At 34.6% G+C, this 16,610-nt stretch overlaps 3 protein-coding genes across 3 annotated transcripts in view; 1 reads left to right on the top strand and 2 right to left on the bottom strand.

Moving 5' to 3' along the window:
• Window positions 1-2,195: 2,195 nt before the first annotated feature.
• On the bottom strand, window positions 2,196-2,679 carry LOC21405464. The gene has a single exon (XM_010096603.2). The coding sequence runs from the start codon at window positions 2,599-2,601 to the stop codon at window positions 2,320-2,322; it is 282 nt and encodes a 93-aa protein (XP_010094905.1). The 5' UTR covers window positions 2,602-2,679; the 3' UTR covers window positions 2,196-2,319.
• Window positions 2,680-12,083: 9,404 nt separating this feature from the next.
• On the top strand, window positions 12,084-15,796 carry LOC21405463 (G patch domain-containing protein 8). The gene is made up of 8 exons (XM_010096602.2): window positions 12,084-12,183; window positions 13,047-13,128; window positions 13,395-13,590; window positions 14,188-14,342; window positions 14,603-14,746; window positions 14,844-14,947; window positions 15,093-15,249; window positions 15,517-15,796. The coding sequence occupies exons 2-8, from the start codon at window positions 13,057-13,059 to the stop codon at window positions 15,595-15,597; spliced, it is 909 nt and encodes a 302-aa protein (XP_010094904.1). The 5' UTR covers window positions 12,084-12,183; window positions 13,047-13,056; the 3' UTR covers window positions 15,598-15,796.
• Window positions 15,797-16,179: 383 nt separating this feature from the next.
• LOC21405462 (aspartic proteinase) overlaps window positions 16,180-16,610 on the bottom strand; it is a 7,379-nt gene continuing 6,948 nt past the window's right edge. The window contains exon 14 of the mRNA XM_024164665.1: window positions 16,180-16,547. Coding sequence (XP_024020433.1) covers window positions 16,463-16,547 — 85 coding nt within the window. The 3' untranslated portion in view covers window positions 16,180-16,462. The remainder of the gene's footprint in view (window positions 16,548-16,610) is intronic.

Genomic DNA, 16,610 nt, shown 5'->3' with positions numbered 1-16,610 from the left:
CTTAAGAGACAAAGTTTAATGCAAAGCACACTATTGTCTTGTGAATACTTTGAAGTATAGTCACTAAGTAAAGGTTAAAATTGAAAGATACCTTCATGTATGTATGTGTTTATCGTTGTTAATTCTGGAGAAATATTACAATCTAGTGGGGGATTGTTAGAGAGATTGTAATATATCTCTCAATTTTGATATCACAAAAATTGGCCTAAAACACATTCGGGAAGAACAGGCGCGCACAAGCGCGCGCTGCAGCGCGCACAAAACAGACCTCTCGGGTCTGTTTTGTAATGCCCGAGCGCTACAGCGCACAGCAGCGTGCGCTGCAGCGCACGGACGCGCTGCAGCGCGCCTCTTGGACGCTGCAGCCTGCACAAAACAGACCTCTCGGGTCTATTTTGTGAAGCCCAAGCGCTACAGCGTGAATGTCATCCGCTGCAGCGCAAATTGCTACCAGAAAACGTGTTTCGTGTGTTTTAGTGATCTGAAAAGGTCTTGAACCATTGCATCCATTTGTGATATGTTTTCTCATATATCTAAGTACTTATTAACAATAGAAATAACTATTGTTATAGCTGCATCAGCATATAAAAGATAACCTTCAAATTGGAAAAGGTATATTTATGTGAAAGGTTGTAATGTTTAAAAAGGATGGATACATCCCTATCTTTAATTAATGCATTCAGAAAATACATATATTATTATTGTTCTGGAACTCAATATTTTTGCTGGATATTGTGTTCAAGGGTTTGTTGTATCTTGGGGGTAATTTGCCATTAAAACTCATTAGCAAACTTTGAGAAGTGAGGGCAAATAAAACCTTAAAGGAAAGTATTTCTATACGCCTCAAACCCTCTTCTTACTTTCTATATTCTTTTCATCCTCCCAAATCCGAATTTCTCTTACAAAATGTCCTCTCCGAACACACTTTTTCTAGCTCTTGCTTTTGTAATTGGCTCACAAAATAAAATAACATTGGTGCCATTTTCAGACTCAGATAGTTTTGTTTAGAAACTGATCAAAACTATGGGTGCGTTTAGAATTGGTTCCAAAATGATTTTGTTTTCTGTATGAAAATAGAAATGAAAACGTTTTCATTTTCATTTTGGAATTATTTCTAAAATGCGTTTGGTAGTTTTATTCCCAACAATGCGGAGCCGGAGACCATCGGAACCTCGTCGCCGGGAAATTCGTAGGAGGAGAGAAGATCTCTGACCTCCAATTCGACCAGTTGGAGAAGCTCCTCGTCGTCAACCTGGTCCTGCTTGTTCAAGAAGACGACCATGTTCGGGACGCCGACTTGCTTGGCGAGCAAGATGTGCTCCTTCGTCTGCGGCATGGGGCCGTCGGCCCCGGAGATGACGAGAATCGCGCCATCCATCTAAGCGGCGCCGGTGATCATGTTCTTGACGTAGTCGGCGTGGCCGGGGCAGTCCACGGGGGCGTAGTGGCGGTTCGCAGTCGTACTCGACGGTGGCGGTGTTGATGGTGATGCCCCGGTGTTGATGGTGGGGGGTTGGGTGGGCAGTCGGAGATGTGCTCCTTCATCTCCCGCATCTCTCTCTCTCTCTCTCTCTCTCTCTCTCTCCCCGCCCATTCTTCTCTCTTCGTAAATCAGATGCAGCCACGATTAGTAACGGCGGCGGCTTTCGACGACTGACGATAGCCACCGAGTGAGGGAATCTCCGGCGACATCTCTCACAATCTGGAGCCGTTGTCGCGATCTCCTCGCGATCCAGGTCAGAATCTCCTCGCGATCTTCTCGTTCAGCTGTCGTTTAAGATCGCCATTCTGACAACCGTTTGCGAGCAAGAAGAACGCCGTCGCTGGAGAAGATGACCGTTCAGAAACCAGATCACGATGTCAGAGTGGGTGGGTGCAGTCGGGGGTGGTGGGCAGTGGAGAAGAGAGAGAAGAAAATGAAAAAGAAAATATGAAATCCGTTTTCAGAAAACGAAAACGAGAAAATGAAAACAACTTTTTTACGTTTTCAAAATTTCACAAAACGACAAAAACGATTTTGTTTTTGTTTTTTAAAAAAATTTTCGCCAAACGCGTTTTACAAACGTGTTTTCAATTTTTTACTTCGAAAAATGTGAAAAATGAGATTGAAAACGGTAACAAACAGGGCCTATATATCCAGAGATATTGCAGACTTCACATTGCTGAATACAAAAATATGGTTCAAGAATACAATATAACAAAAGGACAAATCTTTTATTCCAATACACAAACCAGAAACGAGTACTATATGACATAATATGAACAAATTACAAAATAACTGATCAAATACTCTAATATCTATTAGACACCATCAATCAATCAAGCCTTTGACGCAGCAGCCGCCGCAGTAGGAATGGTGATAGTTTTGCGCTCGAAATCAGTGGCAGTGTTCATGTTCTTGTGGATTTTGGCAATGAAAGCTTCAGCCTTCCTATCAATACCGGGCTCCGCCACCCACCTACCTCTGTCCTCGTCGCTAGGCCACACTCTCCTCATGTCCTCCACCGCGTAGTCGTCGACTCTGCGGTTCCTCTTGAACCTGAACAAGCTAAAGAAAGAAGAGCCCTTCTTTTGCCTGCTGCTGTTGTTGTTGCCTCCCATGTTCAAATTATGAGAAGAAATTAGCTTTTGTTGTAAAAATAATTGTAGCACTACTAATCTCTCTCTCTCTCTTAACTCTTTCTCTTGGAGAGTTATAAAAAAATAGCAATGATGGTGATGTATATATAGGGGTTAAGGTAGGCTTGTGTTGCGATGGAATCCTTAAAGGTATGTTTGGTAGTGATCACAAGAAATTGCATGGTAAGAGAGCAATAATGTTAGGAAACCACATGATGCAAAAGCACATTTGTTCTCGTCCGTTGATTTCTTTTTTGATATTTTGGCTAACTCTTCAACAACTCTTCATGATCGTTCAGTTTTGACAAGTCACTGTTTGCCCTGCTTGTCTTTCCTTTGCACTTTCTTCACCTTTAAGGCAATTGTATTGGAACTTTCACTATAGATTTAATACATCCATATAGCGGAAAAATAATTGGACGACACTTATACATTGCCTGGTTATGTTAAGACACGGTGAAAAGAAATATTATACCATTCACAAAAAGAAAAGGATATTATATATATGTAAACGTGATTAAAATTTAACGATTAAAAAATGTTTATTGTTGATCAATAGAGTTTTCTTTTGAATTTTACCGTAAAATTATGCCTTTTCTAGTTGATTGTATTCTCCTCCCATGATCTTCTTGGCATTACTATAACTCTTCTAAATGACTTTTTATTATTATTATTATTATTATTAATTCAGACTAAAAATATATTGTACATAGCTAGATAGAATGATAGTTACATCATGTGTTTTTGTATATATGTAGTGTATTTATATATTTGCTTTAGACTATTTAGAGTCTATGAATATATTTCTTTATTTTTTTTAGGATAGATTTGCTTTAATTAGACTATAGTTCTTAATATTTGGTTTATATATTAATTTTTACAAAAATGTTTTTTCCCCTTAATTCGAAATTGGGAGGATTTGAAGTACTCCGGACCTTAATATAAAGTCGAATATGAATCTATACCAGTAAGTGAAATCCACAACCACTAATAACAAAAACAACACTACAAAATATGTAATTCATCATTGATGATTCCCTGACTTGTGAAAACAAAGTACGATATTATTAACATGCTATTCGAAGCTTCTTTGTATTTTAAAAATCCTTAATGGATTAGACAGCATATAAAATGTATGTATAGTTTTCAGATTAGAAAGCATATATACACATAAATGCACACAGATATACATTTCTAATAAAGAAATTAGAGGTGGGACAGTAAAGACTGTTCCAAAAATGGTAGGTAGTCAAAAGAGTGGCCTAATATATTTTCTTTTATTTTTGTGTAATGATTTGGTTCATGAATTGGTACCATACCACAGAAGGGAATTGATGCGCACTCGTATTATAATGTAGTTTATTTTTTGCCAATTCTCTTAAGTGTGACAGAGCTTCTTTTAATTGGAGCATGAAAAGATATGTTTGAAATCGTGCTTCCTTCTTCACAAATAATAATTTTATTCATGAAGAGTTTGCATGCAAGCTGTCTACCTTTAAGGTATCTTACACTTTTTTGCTAACAATAATAAGAGTGTGTACTTTTAGTTCACGGATTCAGAATTATGATTTAGAATCATTTTTTATTTATGTGTATTTTTTGTGAGAGAAAATACTGTAGCAAATCATGAATCATGACACGAATCCTCATACCAAACACCTAATTAGAGTTTGGCATACCTACTTTAATTCATGAAACTTCTATTCTCTTTTGCTCACCCTTAACATACTTTCCATAATTTTCAATTCACTAATCACCACTTATATATCAAGCTTTGCTTAATCACAATATTGGTTTTTTTTTTTGTGTATTAAAATATGTCAAATACCATATGAGAAGATCAGAATCATGGATAAAACTAGAAACACGGGGTTGTATGGTAATTGATTTATATCAACATTTAAGCACTAAATTTAGTGATTTTTGGTCTACACAAAATGATTTTATTATCCAACACTCTTTAAAAAAAAAAATTAAAACAACAAACATTTGACAGGATAGTGGTTAACAATTGAAAGAAAAAGCTAGATTGATCTTGGATATGTATGTGGGAAAAAGGTGGATCTAGAATGGCTAGTGCTTATCAGCTTGGAAAATCTTCTACTTCAATACTCTTGACCTACCAATTAAGCACCTTGTACTAACAATCTACTTATTATATGCGATGATGTGGTATATTTGAATTCCAACCATGTGTATGCTTTATATTATTTAGCTGTATTAGTGGCCTTTTTATACAATTGAAAGCTGTATTAGTTAATTAATTATGTATTTGGTCACCTCAAAGCCTACATGCTTTGCTGACCCTCATTTCTTGATTATTCTTGATTTTCTATACTTTATAAATTAGCTACATTCGTTTTACTCATTTGAGTTAAAAATAAATAAATTTATGCGAGAGAAAACACTGTAGCAGAAAAAAAAAATTGAATTTAAGTTTTTATGATAAAAAACATTATAGCAAAAATTTAAATTATAATTTGAACTAGCGAAACGAATGGCCACAGAACTTTTACAAGCAGAGGACTTAATAATATATGATCAAGTCAATAATTCTACAAGCAGTTAATTGGCATTTTTTTTTTTCCGTTTTACTATTTTCATGCGGCATATAGATCCTCATGAAATAAATTTTCTACAGTACCCTGTCGACTCGGTGGAACTAATTGAATGTATATAAAGGCCTGTTTGGCATCATTTTTAGAGGTTGTTTTCAACTTCTTTTTTTAAAAGAAATTATAGCAGGCCAGAGTGTTTGATAAATTCTATTTTTATCTAGCAGCTTCTAAAAACAGCACTAGAGTGTTTGGTAAATTTTTCTTTTATCTAGCAGCATCTAAAAACAGCTGTCAAACAATAAAATTTGAGAAGCATGTCAAGAGTTGCTTTTGCACAGCTGCTTCTGCTGTTAATGTCTAAATTTACTAAAATAACCTTAATAATAAAACTTAATTTTCTATCTACCCATTTTATTAATTTTTCATACTAAATTTAAAACAATATACATGTTTTAAATATTAATTTAAAAATTGAAAATATTTAATAAGTATACTATGCTAAACTTTACTCAAATATTTTTAATAATTGACAAAATGTTTAAAAATAACAACAATAAATAAGAACTTTATTGATGTATTTTTGTAGAAATATTTTAAATAATAAATTAAAATTATATATTTTTGTGTAAATATATTATGAATATTGACATTAAAAATATAAATAAAACTAACTAAAAAAATGTGTGCTAAAATATATCTATTTTAATCATTATACATTTTCACAGTAAATTTATACATAGTTTACATGTATTCGCAACAACTCTGAGAAAAACATTTACCAAGCACCTACATACTTCTAGTTACAACAACTTCTAACAAACAATACAACAACAATAAAAATTTTCAACAGTACAACAATGTTAAACTTGCCCTAAACCGTTGCCAAAAAGATTTTATGACACCTTAAAAAAAAGATTTTATGGCCTTATCACCGGCCAAATGACTGGCAACAGGAAGATCTTAATAAAAGTACTACTTATGACGGTTTTAAAATTTTATATGTCATTATGAAACTATACGTGATCTCCTTTGGCAATTGGCATTATACTATGAGTTGAAAAACCAGTTTGTGATCATTACGAAGTAAACAGCATTAATAGGCTATTAAGTAGCTAATACGGTTTAGTCTTTGTTTGGTACAATACTAGATTATATTGGAAAGTATTGTTAGTTAATCCAAATTTTAACCAGAATAATTTTTCAATTCATCCATTTCTGCTCATCAAACCAGAGTATGAATATGCTTTGGTCTATATATAATATATATGGTATTCTTGAATTAATTGTACGACTAAATTGTAGTCCTTCAAGGAAAAAAGTGCTTGTCTAATTTCTTCCTCTTCACCTTTGTCAAAGACTCAAATTGCAAAGATAAAAAGGAACGTTGTCTGTGAGTGAGGAAAATAAAAAAGTGCAATTCTCCAAAGAGGAATTCAGTATAATATAAGGCCATATTTAGTAGCTTGTATTATATTGTATTGTATAAGATATATTGTATTGTGTCGTATTATCATAATACAATACTGTGTTTTGTGTCATAATGTATTGTATAAGGAGTCAAAATGTAAAATTTTAATAAATTTGGGGTTAAATGCAATTTTTAAAAAAATTTAGGGTCAAAATATAATTCCTCAAAAGTTTTGCAGTCAAAATGAAATTTTATAAAATTTTAGAGTCAAATTTTAATGTTATAAAAATTATGGGGTCAAAATGTAATTTTACAAAAGTTTTGGGGTCAAAATATAATTTTTAATAAATATAAAAATTGCATTGTGCCCCCTAAATTTTGTAATAATTTTATGTTAACCCGACCCGGACCTCTAATCGTGCACAATCCCGACATGAATCATTGATCTACTATAAAATACTACAATGCAATATGCTAAATGAGACGTATTTAATAATATGATATAACTGTATTAATTTAAGATCTGTATTAAATTATATAATACAATAGTCACACTAAATATTATATTATTATATTATTATACAATACCGTACTCTAATACAGTCAAACAAACGTACCAAAAAAACCTTCTTATATCATTCATTCGGTTATTCTTCTATCATACACATCTAAAAATTTCGTGTTACTTGTATCCTTAACCATAAAAATAAAAAATAAAAATAAAATTTAAAGGGATGCCTATTATTGCGTACTTTGGTATTATTTTTGCTTTAATATTTGCTTTTAGAAACAGATGGGAGATGAGGGAAGCGAAGGGCGAGAACCGGAGAGGGGCCCTTTCTCGTGAGCCAAGCAGCAAACCTTGGAAACGACAATGAATGGCAAGCAACGGTAACAAGGCATGTGAAAAGCAGGTATGCGCAGAGAATCTGCACTGTAGAAGACAGACTCGAGTTAAAGGAATATCAGGGGGTAGTTGATGTTTTATTACTCGAGTTCAAACTCGAGTTTTGAGTCTGAGTTTGAATTACCGAACGTGATATTAGGCTCAAAATTCAATCTGAATTAGGCTAACTCGAGTTTTGTGTGCCAAACGAACGCACCCTTAAGGCTTGTTTTTTTTTAGTGAAAAACTTAAAAAAATACAACTCGAGTTACAACTTTATTCGAGTTCATATTTTTTTAAGTTTAAACTCGAGTTTAAACTCGAGTTCAAACTCGAGTTTATGACTAAAACTCGAGTTCAAGTTTTCCCTTAAACTCGAGTTCAGAAACTCGAACTCAAATTAATGAATAGTATATTTTCTATTCTTAAAAATGCTATAACGTTTTCGTTTTAATTCTAATTGAGATGATTTTTTTTCTATGCGTTGACAACGAAAAGACGAATAAAACCCGACCCATATACCCTATTAAAATTTTTCATTAGCATTGAGTTTTTATTAAAATACTATCTAAATATAAATTCAAGTTTTGACTCACTCAAACACAAATTCAAAAATATTCTTATCTCAAACCATAACTCAAATGTACACAACCAAACACAAACTCAAGTTACAAGTTCAACTCAAGTTATAACTCAAATTTAACTCAAGAATTATACTCAAGTTAAACTCTAAAAGAACAAGCCCTTAGTTTCTTTAAGCAACACTTTTTTTAGGGTCTTTAAGCATCATTTGAGAATATCGAAGGCTTGTTCTTTTGAGTGAAAAACTTAAAAAAAATACAACTTAAGTTACAACTTTATTCGAGTTCATGTTCTTTTAAGTTTAAACTCGAGTTTAAACTCAAGTTCAAACTCGAGTTTAGGACTAAAACTCGAGTTCAAGTTTCCATAGGGCCGGTAATATGGGTCACAACACGACGACACAACTCAAAAACGACACGAATTTTGCAGGTTAGGGTTGAGAAAAAAGATGTTTGGGTCAAAATCGGGTCGACCTGAAATTGACACGAAAAACACGGGTCAATTCGCGTTGGACCCGCCTAACCCGAACACGACACGAAACTCGTAAAAAACTAAAAAATACATATATATTTTTCATTTCATATTTTAAATTTTATTATGAACTTGTGATATCATGATAGTTATACTCAAAATCTTATACTATTATTTGCTTAATTTCAATGGATGTTATTGTAATTTAGTGTGTTATGAATTTTAAGTTATTTCTAATATGTAAAAAACTAAATAAAAGTATACAATTTTCGTGTCAATTTCGGATTCACGGGTCAATTTTGTGTCACGGGTCATTTTCGAGTCGTTTCGTGTCAACTCGTAAAGTGGTCGTGTCGTGTTCGTGTTGCGGTTTTTAAAAAATTTCATGTCACGGGTCGTGTTCGGGTTGACTATAAATTTAAAAAAAGAAAACGATCAAAATACGACACGTGGCACGAATTGCCACCCCTAAGTTTCTCCTTAAACTCGAGTTCAGAAACTCGAACTCAAATTTATGAATATTATTTTTTCTATTCTTAAAAATGCTATAACTTTTTCCTTTTAATTTTGATTGAGATGATTTTTTTTCTATGCGTTGACAACGAAAAGACGAATAAAACCTGACCCATATATCCTATTAAAATTTTTCATCAGCATTGAGTTTTTATTAAAATACTATCTAAATATAAATTCAAGTTTTGACTCACTCAAACACAAACTCAAAAATATTATTATCTCAAACCATAACTCAAATGTACACAACCAAACACAAACTCAAGTCACAAGTTCAACTCAAGTTATAACTCAAATTCAACTCAAGAATTATACTCAAGTTAAACTCCAAAAGAACAAGCCCTCTATTTCCGGAAAATAAAAAAAAATCTTGAGAATCCGACTTTTTTTTTCACTTTTCATTTAAAAAGACAAGAGACGAAAAAATAAAAAATTAATTAAATTATCACTTTTAAAAATGTCTAATATCATTTATCTTTAAATTACGATAAAAATTAAGAGACACATAAGTGTTCACACAAGCGTTCCGACATAAAAAGCTGATTATATAAAACTAAATGGTTTAATCTTCATTTTTAATTAGTTTAGAGGTACCTCTAAAAAAATTTCAATCTATTACTTTTATTTTTATAGTAACCTTTTAGTTTTAAAAAATCACAGTTTAATACCATATAAATTGATATTTTTGGTAACAATTTGGAAAATCCTTCCCATACTATATACAACAGGGTTACTAGACAACACCTATACCCGAATCAACTAGAATCGATGCTTGTAGCTTTTTTTTTTTTCTGGATGCCTCGCGATTTGAATGTTATAGCTCACGAGGCAGTTAAGTGGACCCTTGTAAATGGTTGTGTTCTGATGAGAATTGGGTTGTTACCCCAAAGGATGTTGTTACACCATGGTCGAGAGATCGGCCATCCTCTTGAATAACAGACACCGAGGAGTGCTCGCAGAAGATCTGTCGCTGGCGCCGAGGGAACGTCATTATCTACGCCGAGAGATCATGTGCGGGAAGGGGCGCCGGGCGCGATAACTTAGCACCCGGAGGCCACGGCGCCGGGGTATCACTCTCGTCTCTCTCCACCAGCTGTCTTGTCAACTCGAGGAGTGGAGTGCTGATTCGACTGCTACTGTAAAAGTCAGAGGGTCAGGCGGCAGATAGGAAGGATCAGCCGCATTTCCCGGTATAGTCATCATGAAAACCCACCTACTCTCACGATTACCGAGGACGGAGGATGGCTTCCTCCTTGGGAACGGAGAATACACATTCACATGTAAAGGCCTATAAATAGAGCCAATAAAACCCAGAAAAGGGTTAGACACCATTTGATTGCAAAGAAAGGAGTTTGTAACCGGTTGAAAGACTAATGCATGCACAAGTGGATTAGGCAAAGAATTATTACCGAACCACTATAAAGTTGTTGTCTCCTTTACATTATTTTTCAGTTTTCATCTTTCATTGAGCCGTGAGTGTTTTTGGAGAGGTAACTACGAGTTGTCGGAACGTCACCGTCAACAGATGTATTTTTACTTTTTAGCTCCTCATGATTGAGCCGAGATTTCTGTATGTTTTGTTTGGTTTTTTTTTTTTTTTAATGCAATTTCAAATTTCAATAATCAAAACTTCAGAAATGGCCAAAACTCCTAGAACATAGTCTTTTTACATGAGGTCTCCTCTCGCCAGAAAGAGATCGAGTGTTGCGTCATGCTTGCTTGGCTATTAGAATACTGAAATCTTAATTTTTATTTTTTTAATAGAAGAAATATATTTAATAAATAAATCAATAGACACTTTGATATAGTCCCAAATAACCACTGTATATATGGGTGTTTAATCATAGGCCAATAGTGAATCCACTAATAAAGACGAATAAGACGTAAAGATGAATACGAGTACTAAAACCAAAGGGAAAAACCTACTTGATACATTAATAATTGAGCACGATAAAAACTTATTTGACAAAACTACTATAGTCAATGAATAAAACCAGTCGAACAGAGACTAAAAGACCCAAAATACTAGGTCACTCACAACACTATATAGGATTAAACATAGTGGACTGCATTTACTTCATTATAGAAGAGTGAGGCGACAACTTTCATTATCACACAATGAAGACATAAAAATTAAAACGGTTGAATTGACATTACCTTTGTTATATCAAAATAAAAACTAAAAAAAAAAAAAAAAAAAAAAACTTTTTTTTAAAAAAAAAAAAAAAAAAAAAAAAAAAAAAAAAAAAAAACTAAAGTCCCTAACTATGCAAATAAGAGCACCGTCAATAAACCAAAGAATAATATCCTAGAGGACAGATTGGTGAGGATCCAAGTGACACCACCTGAAGACACCAACATGGCTCCAGTGAAAATCGACTCGATTCCACCATCACACTGAGCACCCATCCATCTATGACCACCGTAGTGAGAAGAGCGAGATCTCATAGTTGCAGTAATGTCAAAGTTCAGACGCATATAGCATGGTCCACCAAAAATTCAACACCTCCCTTCCATCCCCTGCCAAGTCATCCATCTCCATTATGGTCATTGCCATGGGACTTAATTAAGGCCAGGGGTCCAACGGCTAGTCAAGGGGTGGCATCGGACTCCGGTGCTAAAGGAGAAAAGAGAGCATCACATAAAGAAAAGAAAGAAGTCTTTGAAAAGATCATTATGTCCTTTTTTTAACACCCAACTCATAAAAAAGGACTATACTTAAACAAACCGGTAGATTAAAGTTAAATTTGAGACGTTTAAAATGTTACAGACTAAAGTGAGATTACAAATAAAATTTGAGGACCATTTACACTTGTCATCCATGGTCACAATTTACTGAGTTGGCATTCGGGTCACACTGGGTCAGGTGTACTGCCCTCAATGAACCGGTCCATGAAAACTGTAGTACCAGCCACCGGGTTATGCTTCTTAAAGCTTCTTGTCGTTGTTTTCTAATATATATATATAATATATATATATATATATATGAGAAAAAAAAATATATATATATATAAATATATATATAGCTTCTTGTCGTTGACAAAAACGAAACATAGTCCTTCGAACTAAAACGCCATTAGTGACAAATCGCGCGAGTTCGAGATCCTCAGGCAGCAGAAGAAGTGGCTTTCTCTCTTTGTCCCAAGGTTTCTGTATTTCTCTTTCTATTTTCAACCAATCTTCGCCTTTTTCTTCTCTTAAGTAACTGCTTTTTTTTTTGTTCTTTTCAATTGCTAATTATCCAAAATCAAGCATAATTTTTTTTCCCCTCGCTAAGAACGGCTCTCCAGATCTACTTTTATCTGTGGCCGGTTCGATTAGAATTTCCATGTTCGAAATTATTTTCTTTTGCGTGATTTCCTTACCCAATTGAAAGACATTAACTGGGTTTATGCTTGATTGGTTCGTTAAATTTTGTTCCTTTTTTTATGCTTAGATTGTACACTAAAACTCTTTTCTCAGTTGGAATTTCTCGTTTCCTTGGAAACCCATTTCGGGGAATTGTGTTAATAAACTGTCTCAGCAACTGAAACCATCTTTGAAGATGGTCTAGGGTTTCTGTGTATTCTAGTCAGGTTGCTGTGAAACGTTACATATATATAATATGTGAAAAGAAGAATGTGAATGTGAAAAGAAGAATTGGATATGGGGTTACTGACAGAATTTTTAGTCACCTTAAACTTGTTTTCATAAAGTGTAGATTTTGCTCTTACGGATTTTTGAGTGAGCCTGGGTAATTGAATTTTCAGAACAAAAATGTTATATTTTTGTTCTTGTTTTATTTTATTTTATTTTTGGGTATGAACTGAAGTAATAATCATGAACTTAATGTGCCTGCGAGTAAATTTTGTGAAAGGAATCAAATTGTGGTAGCTGCTGCTATTAAATTGTATGGGTCTAAGAATTTAATTCATGTTTACTTGCAATTCACCCATTTGTTCTGAACTTATGGTTGACTTTGCCCATCATTATAAAGTTATATATCCTACTTGATTTGATTATAATTTAGGCGTGACAATATGGATCGCCGCTGGTACAATGGCAGACAAGAGACGGGCATCAGAGACAAACAGCACTACGACAAGGAGCAGGTAGCCCATAGCTCTGTTTATTCCTTGTGTTTGTCTTGGATGGATATGTATATCGTTTGGTTTGTCATTCAAGTGGCTTTAGTCTGCTAATCCAAGAAACCGTATGACTACGTTCCTTCCAATCAAGATAATCTATTGAATGTATGTCTGGATGCTTGCTGAAAGTCTGGGTCATATTTATGGCAAACTTATATGAATGCATATAATTTGCAATCATTATTTTTTTGGACAGTATTTTATAACTACCAGCTATTCATGTGGTTCAGGCATATGAGGAATCACTTATTGAAGATTTGGCTGAGGAATTTCGCTTACCGAGCAACCACAGGCCAACCGAAAATGTAGACCTGGATAATGTGGAACAAGCATCATTAGATAAACAGTTGAATTCATCTAATGTCGGATATAGGCTTCTGCAGAAAATGGGGTGGAAAGGAAAAGGTCTTGGGAAGGACGAGCAAGGTATGTTATATTGCTAATTCAATTGCTTTGTACTGTACATGCATAGACTTGCATATAAGTCGAACAGCCAGTCTTTTCTTAATGGAGAAGTCTTTTTCAACTTCTGATGCATTATGGTCATCATTGTGGATGATTTTCGAGTTCCAAGACTGACCTCCTTTTACTGTTATCTCAATGAGCTGCTTTCGTAGGTTAAATGTAAGCTTATTTTCTTTTTCATCCACAATTTTCTTTCCAACTATTTAGCTTTGAACTCTTATTTCCCCAAGCTGTTTGAAATACTGAATCGTAAGGATGTTGTGAAACTTCATCCTCTATTTTAGAACTCAATATCCTTAACCTTATAGCTATGGCAGAGCATCTGAGCTGTGGTGCTGCTGCTTAATTTTTTTTGTTCCTTTTCCTTGTTTGTGGATAATTCATGTATATTATGTATGAAAAACTTATCAAAGTTGGGCTTCTGCATGTGAAATGTACTTTTTGAGAAAATTTACATTGATTCTTCTCTAATTTGCAGCTTGATACGCTATATGGATATGGATGTCTTATGCATGAGTTTTTCCATATCTTGCTTATAATTATATGTTGTATGTATAGGGATAATTGAACCAATAAGATCTGGGATTAGAGATGCAAAATTAGGGGTTGGAAAGCAAGAAGAAGATGACTATTTTACTTCAGAAGAAAATATTCAGCGAAGAAAACTTGATGTTGAGGTAGAAGAGACCAAGGAACATGCGAAGAAGCGGGAGGTATGCTTTTGATTTTAGTGGCAATAAGCACTTAAACTATTAGATAATTAAACTATTAGATAATAATGGGGTTGATGCTTTCCTTTTTCTGGAATCCAAATCTAATATCAGAAGGCAGCATATAGCATATATGCGTGTCTTTTGACGGCAATGATATATCATAGGGGACCATCAACTCTGGAAGTTCTTGAGAATTTCCTGCAGTTTTTATTACCTGGTGGCTTCTATTGCCTGCTTCGTTGCACATTATGAAAATCCAGGTCTTAGCAGAACGTGAGCAGAAAATTCAAAGTGAGGTGAAAGAGATACACAAGGTGTTTTATTGTGACCTCTGCAACAAACAGTACAAGTTAGCAATGGAATTTGAAGCGCACCTTAGCTCATACGATCACAACCACAGAAAGGTGAGTGACTGCATTTGACCCGTTGCAAATAGTGTTGACCATGTTGTGCCCTCTCTTTTTGTCTGAAAATCTGCAATTTTCTTGAATGGGGTTGCAGCGTTTTAAAGAAATGAGAGAAATGCATGGTGCAAGCAGTCGAGATGATCGCCAGAAACGAGAACAGCAACGTCAAGAGAGAGAGATGGCTAAGTTTGCTCAAATGTATCAAATTTTTTGCTCATTTCCCTGTCCTATTTGTATCTTTTTTCGTTTGTTGTTGGAGGGTTTTTTCATATTCTTCTTAATCATCCTTTCCTTTTTGGCTGCATTGCCTTATTATCGTGTTGTTTGTGTTAATACCTAATAGGGCCGATGCCCGCAAGCAGCAGCAGCTGCAACAGCAACAAGAGGAATCTAGTTCTGCTCCAGTTTCGGCTGAAGCAAGAAGTGCATCTGTACTTGGAGATCAGGATCAAAGGAAGGCTTTAAAGTTCGGGTTTTCTTCGAAAAGTAGCACTTCCAAGGTACACCGTTGAAGGATCTTAATCTTAATATAAACTCAACGTGAACTTGAAAGCACAAGTTTAAGCCAAATCTTATTTTTTAAGCTACATTTACTTTCAAACAGTACTTGACACCAGTTAATTTGAGTTTTTCTATTACTGCTAGTGAACTCTGTTAGCGGTTAAGAATGTTAATTATGGCAACTTAGTAACACAGTTGGTTCTGGTTGCTGTACACCATGCCCTCCATCTAACATAACAACATAATCTTGTGCCCTGGCTGTACAGATATCATTTGGTAGTGCTGCAAAGAAGCCGAAAAAAGCTGTTGCCTCGGTTTTTGGCAATGATAGTGATGAAGAAAAGTAGAAGATAGGAGAGTCCCTTTGCAATTGGGTGTTCCTTTTATGCCCTTATAGTCAAACTGGCCTGTATTTTACGTTTTCCTTGGTGTATTTGTACTGTGCATCATTTGCAGTTTTTGCACTTGAACCAAAGTATTGGAGTACAAGTACTTTTATTTGGAAGCAAGGGTGTTTTTGAAACGGCTTTAATTCGTCTTTTGCAATTTTGTTCATCCATCTGTTTGTAGATTTCCACATGCACCACAATAACACCGCTCCATCGTAAAGGGCGGTATGGTTCGAAGTTTGCAAGAAAAAATAGAAAAATGAATACCCTGTAAATTTTGATATAGGCACCATAAAAGTAGCATTTCAAATTTTATTTGATCCATTTTATCTCATCACATCAAAGATACCCTATTGTGAAGATTAGCTCAATTACGTTAAAAGAAGTATGAGGAAAGCTTAAGAACCTAAAAGGTGATGTGAAAAAGAAGTTCAGGAAATTGAGCATTTCACACGGAACATTCACATACCATGCCAATATAGCAATTTCTATGTCCAGAAAGTTTTGTAAACGACTAAAATATCAGAAATAAGCTGGGTCTTGATGAGCACATAATTTCTTTGATTATATTGAGTTTTGACTTCTCAGCAAGTCCTTATTGCGTCTACGTTCAACCTTTGGGCGTTTAAGGTTCTCAACGGAAAGGAAAATATTTACATGACATAGTCATCTTCATGACACATAAATACATAATTTTGGTAAACCACCATTTAGGGAGTCGCATCTTATGCATTGTTTTATAATCCCATCTATAACATGCCCAACCTACTTAATAAGTCTCCAAGGACACGATAAAACAGACGAAAGCATTGGGCAGACGCCTCTAAGCAGCTTCAGCAAAACCCACTTTGAGATCACCATAGTCAAACACAGTGTGATATACCCCCATAAACACATCTCCAAGGATCCTGCAACCACATCATTCTCCGCTAAGACGATGAATATTGGCCAAACAAAAAAAAAAAAAAAAA

This window comes from Morus notabilis, unplaced genomic scaffold, assembly GCF_000414095.1.
Source record: "Morus notabilis unplaced genomic scaffold, ASM41409v2 Scaffold283, whole genome shotgun sequence".
Lineage (NCBI taxonomy): Eukaryota > Viridiplantae > Streptophyta > Magnoliopsida > Rosales > Moraceae > Morus > Morus notabilis.
The sequence above is the reverse complement of the archived record's forward strand: the minus strand, read 5'-3'. Positions and strand labels throughout refer to the sequence as shown.